At 40.1% G+C, this 12,603-nt stretch overlaps 1 protein-coding gene across 3 annotated transcripts in view; it reads right to left on the bottom strand.

Annotated features, from left to right (window-relative positions):
* grik4 (glutamate receptor, ionotropic, kainate 4) overlaps window positions 1-12,603 on the bottom strand; it is a 315,022-nt gene that overhangs the window by 74,525 nt on the left and 227,894 nt on the right. For all 3 annotated transcript variants that reach the window (XM_031297041.2, XM_031297042.2, XM_036001715.1), the window contains one exon: window positions 6,121-6,286. In XM_031297041.2, coding sequence (XP_031152901.1) covers window positions 6,121-6,286 — 166 coding nt within the window. The remainder of the gene's footprint in view (window positions 1-6,120; window positions 6,287-12,603) is intronic.

Raw genomic sequence — 12,603 nt, 5'->3', positions numbered from 1 at the left:
AGTTCTTTAAGACTTGTATAGGTCCCTGTGCTGAGAAAAGTTCTGCGTGTGTGAGTGTGTGTGTGTCTGTGAGTGTTATCCTGTAAAGTATGTGTCTCTTCTTTTACACATAAATTGAGACTGTGTGTGTGTGTGTGTGTGTGTGTGTGTGTGTGTGTGTGCGTGCGTGTGTGTGTGTGTGTGTATGTAAGTGATGGTACCTCTGTCTTTATGAGGACCAAGTTTAAGACCTTGAGAGTGAGGACATTATTTAATTTTTTTTTTTTAAAAGGACTGTTTGAGGGTTAAGACTTGGTTTTATAATGAAGATTAGAATTAAGTTTAGGTATTTTGCATTTACCTCTTTATAAAGTACTTTTCATTGTTACTAATGGAGTCCGCCATTCCTGTGTGGGATTAAAACTTACTATAGACACACAAGAGACTGACAGGAATCGATCCATGCACGTACTCTGGTATTACTGTTTGTAATTGTATCTAATTTACATTAGCCTCACAGTAAAATGATAGCTCCTCTATAACTGTATCAGCGCTGTGAAAAGTTAGTGCAAATGCAAACCAAACATTTTTTTTACTGCTGCTGCTACCACCAGAAACCTGGACTGAAATGTGAAAGAATATCTTAAAGTTGCTTGTGTAGTTTTCTTGTAAACAAACAAAAGTTATGCATTTTGCATTCAGTGTTACTCCCCCAACCACAACGTGTGTTTTTTTGAGGTCTAACAAACATTGTAAATGCATTTCCATCATTTGCAAAGTCAATTTTTGTATGTTACATCCTGCATTGTTTACATTCATGTTTACCATTGTTGGGCAAGTTACTTCCAAAATGTAATACATTATAGATTACTAGTTACTGTCATTTGAAAGTAATTAGTTATATTACAATATTACTGTCTCTGAATTGTATTGCTTTACACTACTTTTGCATTACTTTTGAGTTACTTTCACCTAAATAACAGCGTAGGTTTGACTTGGTAGCTTGTGAATTTCACCACCGGATCAATAAAGTCTCCTCTTTATCCACTTTAATACATCATAGAGTATTCATAATATTATGTATAATTAATATGAATATGCAAAGTAACTAAAGCTATAAAAATAGAGAAGTAAAATGTACAATAGGCAAGTAGGAGAAAATGAAAATACTCAATTAAAAGTACCTTACAGTTGTATTGAAGTACAGCATAGTTACTTTCCACGGCTGATAAAATGCAATGATATTTACGTGTAGCAAGCCTAAACATTAATTCCCGACATGTTTCTACAGCAGCTTGGACACACTGCTGTCCGCGCTGACGTACCGTCACCTGTTGGGACATAGATGTTGTCCCTACCGTCTCTGGTTCTGGCTCTGACCACAGGAACAGCTCGCTTCAATGCAGCGTAATAACTCCTGAAAATAATGTCCATCTCGCAAATGTATCTGTCTGTGCAGTCATCTCAACCATCGAATACAGCGACAGGAAATAAAACTCACGGCTTTTTTTTTTTCCTGTGAAGAAATGTGTCGCAGTGTTGGTGAATTCTTAAAAAAACAAAACACCACTAAATGTTGCGTTAAAATGCGTTGTAACTCGCGTTACTGAGATTGTAACGGTATAATATTACTGAAATGTAATTAGTAATGCGTTATATTACTGCGTTACAGCAAAAAGAAATACATTACTGTAATTACGTCACTTTTGTAACGTGTTACTCCCAACACTGATGTTTACTATTCCTGCCTTTGCTGGAGCATTGCTGCGTTTCAGGGACATTACCGTCCCCTCAAGAGTAGTGGAATAGTGTGAAGGCATTGGCAAGAATGTGGATTGCGCTAACCGAGTGCACAATGAAGTACTGCAGATGTTACAACACTATCTCATTAGCATGGATGACACATGACTCAGACTCTCTCTCAGGTGCATAGATAATTACCTTTCACATACTGTCTCACACACACACACACACACACACACACACACCCCGAAGCAAGTACTGCCATCACACAGAGGTAGCAGCAGTTTAAAAACTGAAAATATTATACAGCAGCTGAATATTAAGTCTTTGACAGGTGTAGATGAATAATGTGTAATGAAACCTTCGGTCACAGATGGAGCTTTTAACACAGACCCAAAAGCTCTGATGACAGCCGTACATTATGATGACTCATCATTTAGCCTTGAGCAAAGAGTAAGACCTAGTTTCATGACTTTGCCACCGTTGGGGCATCACTTTAAAATGTTGTGCTCAAGATCATGTGTCAAAACATTCAAATTATGTCTGAGCACATTCCCCTTCCAATTAACCTAAATAACCATAAAAGTACAACCATCAACACCAACTGTCTCCAATCCACCTGTCACACTGTGGTGTGGGTGCTGATCTAATGTGCTCCAACTGATCATTCCTGTTCTCTCTGCAAACACAACACTGGAAACCACACATGACTTATCCTGCAGAAAGCTTCATTTGTAGGCTTACCATGTGACAAGTGGAAGTGCTCAATTGCAAAAACAACCATGGTCGATGCCTTGAGTAAATGGCAAAAAGTCAAAGATTGCAGAGTTCAGGTGAACCTGTTATGTTGGAAAAATGTCCCCTATAGAGTGTGTCACAATACTTCTATCTGAAAGGTCTCCGGCTTTTTATTTTGCCTCAAAAGGACAGATAACAGTAAAATAAATAATGGGGAGAGAGAGATAGGAAGGGATGAAAGCTCCATGCTGGATTTTAACACAAAATGTCACAAAGTGGGTTTCAATCCTGCTTTTATAGACATGTTGAGTGTAAACACCAAAAATCCAGGGAAAAAACCCTCAAATGTAGCAAAAAATGTTTTTACAAGTTGGTGTATTGATTAAAGCAAAATGCTAAGTGCAATGAAAACAGACAAAGCGGATAAATCATGATCCACTGTACAGTACGTGAAGCATGTCACTTAGATGTCCACTTCGGAGACTAAAAAACCAGCAGACGACAAACATCAGATTTGTGTGGACTGATGAGGGAACATTCCTCAAATTAATACATGACACAAACATATATGCCATACATTTCCATCATATTTTCAACATTGTTTTTCACTATTGAGGTTGACTGGGGCTTTTTTAATTATCTTGTTGTACCATGTCCATCTCCAATGGTTTAATGACACCTGACTGGAGAATCAGCTCCACCAGCTGTTTGTTTTTTTGGTGTGCCCAATTCCTAATATTTAACTATTAACTAACTATTTGCAAAGTAGTGAATGGAAAAAGACATCAATTAGCATTTTCCTTTCAGGTAAAAAAAATCAACCATTAACCCTTTTGTCATTTTTCAACAAAAAAAAACAAAACATAATAAGAATAATTATAAGCTTTGCATTTTACTTTAGCAAAAAGAAATACTGCACGTTTGCACCTACTGTATCTCCAGCCACTCTCCACAAATCCAAAATGCCACTTAACTGAGTCAAATCATTTTTAAAAGTGTTAGTGATGGTAATACTACGTAGAAATATGGAGAGACAGTAGGTCAGCCCTAGAAATAGAGAATTGTAATTTACTAGATGACATGAGCATGCAATCATCATCAGAAAAAAAGCCAAATTTGCATAAGGCTGGTTATAGTGGAAACTCGTAGTGAAGTAGTAGTAGTGAAAAGTGTTCTTTTCTACAGTAGCTGCAGTGGACCGATACAGTAAGTTAAAACCTTGCTCTTCAACTGTGCCTATCAAAGGTGGAAAAATGCCCTGCAAGCATTTGAGCCCTACTGTTTTGTTGAACTTTGAAATCCTGTACGTTCACTGCAGCTTATGTGCTGTTCTCTTTAGGCTGCAACTGACAGCTGCACCAATCTCTTCACTAATGAAAGTGCACTTTTGCAGCACAGTGTGTGTGAGAGCAGGAACAGCATGCATGTGAATGTGTGTGGTTTGCACAGTGTACGTGTGTGCATGCAGACGAGTGTGTCCCTTTTCATTTACCAAAGGCTGCAGCCACAAAACATGTGGGGCCACCCAGCAGGTCCATAAATGCAGTATTGTGGGCCAGAGTTACAGTGTTGCTGATGTTGCTTCTGCATACACTGCCGTCGATAGTGGAGGTTATGCTAGATTAATGTTCGTCCTGGTGTGCGCTGTGCCTTTGGGCACAGCTCCACATCCACTCCTGCCTCCTCAGCCATGGCTGGAAAATATTCATGAATTGGCCACGCTCTATTAGGCTGTCACTGGCTTGGGTGATTAATGAGGCCGGCAAATGTGGACGAGCCACCGACAGGAGGCTGCCAACCGACCAACTGACTGTGTGAGCTGACGGGGAGGGGTGGGGCTGAGCAAACCTGAGCCAAAGTCGAATTGGGTGTCAGCTGATGCTATTGCTGAACATAGATCGTTGATACAAACACACACGCACACATAAGTCCAGGCATGCTGCCATTTGCTGCATTTTCTATTGAATGACTGAGGGTCACATGAGAGGGTGCAATCACTACAGCCGCATCATTTCCTGGACTGTCTACCTCTTGTTGCCAATGTATAATTCCAGCATGGTTACCCCCTACCCTTTCCTCACCCCAATCACTACAATTTCACCTCTAATATCTCCTCTCCTCTCCTCTCCTCTCCTCTCCTCTCCTCTCCTTCTATCTACCTCTCATCTCCACTTATTTTATTTCTTTTCATTTCATTTCATTTCCTTTTTCCACAGAATGAGAACCAACCTGCACACCCACACACATCCAGAGGGAAGAGGAAAAGTAATGTTAAAATGAGTTTCTTTTACCAAACTCGCCAATAGTAAAGTCAGAGGGTGGCTAAAAGGTTCACTTGTTATCACTATTCTTGCCAGATCTGTGTTAATCAACTCTCGGTGGAATAAATGTCACAGAACCAGGATCTGAGCCCTGTATTGGAAGAGTGACTGACAGGTACAAGAACACATACAAGGAAAAACAACTAATGATATATTTTTTACCCTTGCAGTTATAATCGGTAGTGGGGTTGGGTTGAACTACGATAAGATATACAGTATTTTCTTTTAGTTTAATTAATTATTTTCCAATTTCTGCATAATCAAATGCTATCTTTGGCAAATTGTATAAAAGTGGGGGGAAATAGTTTTGAAAAAGGTAGCCTTACATTTGCATTAATTTACTGACTTTTCGTAAAAAGCTCTAAAAACACACACGTTTTGGTATAATACACAAAACTTTAAAATGAAAAATCTCATCTTAAAAGGTATGAATGAAAAGAGACTCCAAAGTAAAGACCAAGAGACAGTCAAAGAGGAAGTTGAAAGGCAGAAGAACAGAGAATTGAGATAGGCGGGGTGGGCGGTTCACAGTGGCTCATTGCCATCTCTGGGATGTCTGACACATGGTTGATGTCTCAAGCCTATTTCATTTCTTCAAAGCCTTGTGCTGATTAGGAAAAAGGTTAGTGGGTGCTACTCAGGGTCACGGTGCCTTTGTCTAGTGAGTTGTAATTACTGCTTGCTGGACTGCAAGAGGGTGGGAACAGGCTATGATTTAATCTTCCTCTCTATTTACGAAAATAACTTCCCTTGAGGAGATTTTCAAGCTTTTTTAAGGTCAGTCTGTTTAGTATCTTTAGAATCTAACGAGTGCCTTTGACAAGGAGGGGGTCAAATCACTGGTGGATACAGCTGCAAACTCCATCCTAAGCCTTTTTTGTCTGTCTTAAAGATGTGTTTTGATCATCAGCAGGCTGTGTTTTAAGAGTGCACACAGTCTTGCAGATATCACACTCAGATGGAAGGTTGAATACAGATTATCCATGACACAGTGTACCATGCTATATCATTATTGTAATTGGACTAGGATGATTATATAGGATTCTGCAGTAGATTTATTTTAGGATGCAGATGTTGGGCATGTGACGTCACTGTAAGGGAGTTTTAGCTGTGGAGTGCAGCAGCTGCTTCAGAAGGGAGCGTGTCACAGGGTGAGATGTTGATAAGCAACGCATCTGTCGTCAGAACACAGTTGGCGTGCATGCGAGAAGCTTATGTGCGCTAACACGTGTTAAAGTATAGCAGATATTAAACAAAAATGTTTGCACTTTGTTGGCAGATTCTCCCCAGGTGTGCATGTTTGTGTATTTTGTCGAGAGGGTGTGAATGCTGTACTCACAGTCAGCCTGTGCACAGATGAGGCAGGCGGTGGTGCTGTTAAAGAAGGTGAGAAGGCCAGCCACAGCTAGGCTGATGTCGGTGTTGGTTGGCCTCAGGTCCAGAGTGGTGAACCGGGGGAACTGAACCTTCAGAATGTCCTCTGGAGCCACCTTGACATAGGGCACCTGCACAGAGAGGCTGATGTCAGACTACCTGCATTTTAATCATTTGCAGATGATTGACATTTTGCATTGATGGTAATGTTTAAATTATGCAGACAGGAAAACTGTAAAAGAGATCATAACAAGAGAAATTGTGAGTTTGAACTGCAGAATAAAAATAGTAGAATGCAAGCAGACAGCCAGAAGAAAGAATAGCTTTGTAGAAATCGGTTTATTCTGTAATTATAAATTATAAGCAAGGATAACCCAGAGGTCTGTGGCAATGTGCATATTCAGAGTACACATATTGTCAGTGACTGAGGGACTGAAGCTCATGTAGAGTACAAGAATAGATCTAAAAACCCATTTTTTGTTCCACCCACACGAACAAGCCCTTGTTACAGAAATCTTCAGTATAACAGCCCAAGCTGAAATACTGTTACACACACACATAAATATATTACAGCATTTGTGACAAAAAAAATGAGAAGCCATCATTAGTGATGTTAATACAATGACCAAACAAGTAGAACATTCCCTGTTCATTCCACTCAGCTAGAAAATTCAAACACATCTAAAACAACCTTTTAAGCACTGTTCCATATATCATTATTGGTAGAATTGGCTAGGTACTCTACTTTGAGGGTAGTTGCATCCATTTCAGGTGAACAGACTTTGACTATCAAACCTATACTCAAATAAGTAAATAAAGGTAGCATATTTATTTATTTCTGTTATATCATTTGTGGTCATTGCCTGACTGAACAAAGGGCACGGGACTAACCTGACCAGTCAAGGATATTCCACTGCTGGGCCATAAACATGTATGCATGTGGAGAATCAGTGTCCTGATGCATTGTCCTGTGTGTAAAAGATGCTAAATCTTTCTACACCACTCCCCCAATGTGGATGTGAAAAATCTCAAACATTCTTAAAGCTCTAAATAAGCATCTTAAACTCAATCATATATCTTGCTGGACTAGTTAAAACAATAGAAAATGTATTACAGTCCAAAAGAATAGACTGCCCTATATTTCTGAAAACATCCTCACGTGCTCAATAATAAACAATACATTTAAAATGAAATGACACTGAATATATCAGATATTAAACTGTGGAAAATAACACATTAAAGAGCAGAAACATATGTAATAAGGCACATGTGTTTTCCCAGTAGTCAAAGCAAAGATCAGACACAAGGAGTAAGTAAAAGAAAGCCAGCCAAGCCTTCAGTAAGGATCAATAAATACACAAATCCTCTATCCGAGCCCCATTGTGAGGCATACAATCTTCAGTGAGATTGATTGCCGTGCTTTCACAGCGTAGATTTGCTATAGCTATATAAATATATGTATTAGCCGGCCCTAATGAATTTATCATACCACCCCCACTGCACTAACAGGTATGTCTAGCACAGGCTGTCAGAGGGGAGGTTAAGTACACTGCAGCTAACCTTGAAGTCTTTAACATTCCCTGAGAACAGCAACAAATCCAGAGCCACCTACAAATGTGCTGAACTTCAGGAAAATCATACCTTACATTCCACCCCAATTCAAATACGTCTCCTATCTATTTAACCTCCAATGAAATCCATCTCTGCTTAAGCTCTTTATGTGATGATGTGAATGGATACATGCTGCCAGGGCTTACAGTGAGGCCTAGGAGGAAAACAGCGAGGAGAGAATGAACGTGGCAGGTGTTGGGTCGGTCAGCTGCCAAGACATTGCAGTAGAGCGCAGTGGGGCTTGAAGGGGATGCAGGAGGGCATGCTGGGTCCGAAAGGAGGCACAGGGAAGGGAGACTCTTTATCATGGCAGATTGCCTGTCTGTGTGGTTCCCAGCTCCCATACATTGCTTTCCCCCTCATCCCCAGATCCCCTCGATTGGTTTTCCATCCCTGCCCATCAGGGTGTAATGGAGTCCCTGGGTGTCTGGATGGATGGAGGTGCGGCCACTACTGACAGCCCTTGCTGGAATGCCATTCAGTCCTCTCAAGTCCTAAAACGTGTAATAGCTGTACACCACACCGAGGAAATGTTCCCCTCTTCAGGTGTGGCCTTCATCTTCCCTATTGCGTTTGTACAATTTCTCACTACCTTTTTCTCATTTTTGTCAATTTTTTCTCCCGTTTCTTTGCATACCCCAGATTGTTTACTCTTTTTTTCTACTTTTCCCTGTTTACCATGCGTTCTTCTCTTCCTTTTCAACACAGCAGACTGGTGCTACCCGACCCCTTTCACTTAGAAACCTGACACGCTTCGATAGGCTGTATCTGAGGCAGCAGGAGGTTTAGAAAGCAGCTTACACAAATGCACTCATTTTCACACACACACACACACACACACACACACACACACACACACACACACACACACACACACACACACACACGCACTCTGTCCTGTCTTGATACACCCATGGCTTTTCCCCTGTCCTGTGCACGAGTACAAACAGAATAGTGTAGTGTTGTGTTGTTTGTTTCCCACTTACACAGAGAGAACAGACAGCTAGTGGACCACAGGGAGATATTCGCTGAATTTGACAAAACGTACTGGATTAGAATCGCAGACACCACCTTTAATCTGCAATGATTCTCACTGTATTTTAAACATAACTTTTAGTATTAAGCATTCACAAGGGAGCTGTAGGCTAAATGTAGCTTACAGCAAAGCCTGGGAAGAGGCCTTGTCTAAACATCATGCCTTAACACATTTCCCCCTGGTTGGAGCAATATGATTAATTGGTTGTTAAACTGTGGCAATCACTATCCTCCTCATGTGGTGGAGTGACAAATTGTTTTGAAAGAAGACTTGAGTTAAAACAGGGGTACTCCAAGCAAAGAAAATCAATCTCCTCATTTTAAACAGCAAGCTGTTTGCCACATCAAAGTCACTTGCCAGACTTCTTATCTGCAAGCAACAGCTAGTATCAGTCACTCTACTGGTCGATTAATCCCAAAAATCAAAACAGATAAATCTTTCCTACATGTGTCTTTGCAGGGCACAGCTTCAAATACTCTGAACCGAACAGCTGCATCACCTTCAGTGTAACTCTGCAGGAAACTCACAAGTCTGCCATGCCAGCGATCTCGGCTACTAATCTACAGTGAGTCATTTAAATGCCAAACTGGAACTTCTTATCAGATATCATGACTTTTTGAAATACTGTTATGGACAATGCAACTCTTTGTTTGGATTTGTGGTATTTGTTAAAGCTGCGCAAGTATATATTAATAATAGTGGATCTATGTGTAATGCGAAATGGGTCACTCATAGTCACAAACCCACAGATAATTATGCAATCTGCAGTTGCCCTCAGAGTCTTTCAGCTCATTTTGCATTTTTACAGCCACAACTTAACTGTTTGCTTCAGTCTCACGTATCAGTCTTGTTTCCAACCACAGCAGATGTCTGTTGTAAGTGAAAAGGCTCTGATAAACCCACTGGGTATTACCTGCCAGCACAAAATGGCAGACAGTGTCAGCGACTAGCTGGAGAACATTACAGCAAAGTTAGAAGATAACAGGACTGATATTTTCTCAGGAGTTGGTGACCAAAAACAGAGCTAAAAGGAGAATAAATACTGGACCAACATTCATCAAGCCAGAAACACGACTCTGCTTGATGTCAAAATGAGCTGTTAGGCTGCTAATGTGTTCATCAACTTTTTTATCATGATAATAATATGTCAGTGTTGTGTTCACTGCTGGTTTAAACTGCCCAATTAAATATAAATAAATTACAAATTTAGCAGTTTGCAAAATGTGAAGTGCACTGCATTGGCTTTTATGTTGAAAACTGACCGAGCGATGCCAGTTGCATCTTTTTGTTATTCTAGCTGGGCAACCACCAAATCACCCGTCCTCAGCCAACCATTATTATTGCTCTGAAGTTATATGACGGCCGGGGCTTTTTCCGCTCTGAGTATACGTTTTTTCAACTTGAGGCGTTTCGGGCGCTCCTGCAAAAACCTGAGGCGCTTAACAACACAAAAGCAGCGCGCTAAACACTTCACTGTCATTGAAAACAATTACAAAAAGGCGCCCGAGGCTGCTAAAACACGCTCTGTCTGATCACGGCCTAAAGGTTCTATCTGTCTATAATTTCATTTTTGCGTGGTCACAGTGCTTTACTGGCTTTATTTTCCTACCATCTGCAGTGACGGTTAAGCCATTAACACAGCAAAGATGTTTCTATAATCACTTTGTCCAAACATCTTTTTATGTCATAGTGGTGTTATTTTACATGCATGTGACTGAGTTAAACGTTTTATAGTATAAATATTTCCTTCATTCTGTGGTTACAAATGTTCTCGTCACAAATTAGTATTCATTTATAGCAATGTTATTAGTAGAGACAGATGGTTTGTTTTGCTAGTAAAATCTATTTGGTTAAAGCACAGACAATTATTAGAGGAAATGTAAATGTTTGAAACAACTTGTAGATTCTAGTACACAAGCTGTAATTCAAAATTAGATGGAAGTGTCTTTTAAAAGCATCTGCTCTCAGGGCTGTCGTACTATTGGTGTGGGAGGGAAACTAATTACATCTGAAAATCGTGGGGGGAGGAAAAGCTCAGGCAAACAATAAAGCCTAAGGTAACCACTCCGCTTTTAATAATCTGGTAGCTTCACCGTAAATCGAACTAAATGCCATGGTGACTGCTGTGGAGAACGACAGGCGTGTGCCAGGGGAATGAAGGGTGGCTGAGGACAGGGAGACTGAGTTCAGGAAACTGACAGCTTGACTGACAGAAGGAGAGAGCAATGAAGTGTGTGACATAGATGCTGAGATGGGGAAAACTGGGTACTGGACAGGAAAGGAGTAAAATGTAAACAGGTAGACATAAACAGAGAGTGAGGAATGGCGAAGGGGCTGCAATCAGCACTCATTAAATGGTCTCATTGAATTTAGCAGTTTAAAATGTGATTCTGTTGTCAAAGGCAATTTGTCTCATGTTCTCCACTTTATTGGTTTGATTATCAAGACAAACTGTTTCAGGGGATCCAATAACAACATCAGCATTTAGCTTTGCTATTGTTTGGTCTCTGTGGGCTACAAATAACATTTCAAGTTAGAGCAGAGTATTGTGGCTCTCATTTATTATTTAGATGACGCAGTGCTTATTTTCTATTAGAACAGGAAGCCATAAAAGTTGTTATGCTGTAGTCATTATGTAATGACTAGAACTGAGTATTGGACTTTTTGGATGCCAATTAAAATACAGCTCGAGCACCAAGTATCAAAAAATGTGTGCGAAAACAGCCCTCCATAACAAAAACAAAATGCAAGTGGCTGCATCGTTGGGGGCTGTTTTGGGGACCCGTTAGACAATGGAAAAAAATCCAGAAAGTCCAGTTTGAGTTATAGATCCTGGAGTTTGAAAGTTTTTTAGACACCAAAACACTGCAGGGCTGGAAAGTTATTAAGGCAGCGATCATTTAATCTTTTGTCAATACGATCATAAGGTAAACAGTCTCAGTAAACAGACATTTAAGTTGCAAAATAATCAATCAGGAATGTGTGCTTGCATGTATTTGACTGACTGCATGACATTGCATTGTGTTCTGGCAAATGTCACCAAAGCCCTCTGAGATAACCCGATGTGTCAATGCTGTGTCCCATTCAAATAAATGAGGGACCTGCGCAGGCCTAAGTCAGGTTTACTTATTGTATGATTTGATATTTTGTCATTATGATTTCCTAATTTAAATAATAATCTTGTTACATTTTGGACTTAAATTGTTTTATGCACATGTACAATCGCTGTGTGTCGAGAAAAAAATGAAAAAGGGTCTTGCAAAAAATCATTTTTTATTGTTTTGGTATTGACACCAGTCTTGACACATTTTAAACAATACCTAGCCCTAGTAATGGCGAAAGATTAAGGTACATAGTTGTACCTTTTCGTACAGCCCAACCACAGAAAGGTACAACTCTGTCCCTTGTGTTTTCAGTATGACACATAAAGAGTCGGCTCACTCTGAGTGTTCTTGTTATATGTTGTATATATGTGTATGTGTGTGTGTGTTTCCTGCAGTGTGACAGAAAGGCTGGCAGGTCTGCAGACAGAGGTTTGACAGGCATTTAATGAGGAAGCTCTCACAGGACACAGGCTTTGCACAAGTAATACACACACACACACACACACACACACACACACACACACACACACACAAAGTGAGCAGTTGGGACAAGGAGGCACCTTTATTTGGCAAAAAATACCTCAACCCAATTATGTGCTTAAAATATATTTGCCTTAATTACACTGAGATTGCACTCTGATCTGCTAAGATTAGCTATTAAAACAAGGAATACAACCAACCGACACATTTTCAAACT

This window comes from Sander lucioperca, chromosome 5 (assembly GCF_008315115.2).
Source record: "Sander lucioperca isolate FBNREF2018 chromosome 5, SLUC_FBN_1.2, whole genome shotgun sequence".
NCBI classification, from domain to species: Eukaryota; Metazoa; Chordata; class Actinopteri; order Perciformes; family Percidae; genus Sander; species Sander lucioperca.
This window is presented reverse-complemented; position numbering and strand designations above follow the sequence as displayed.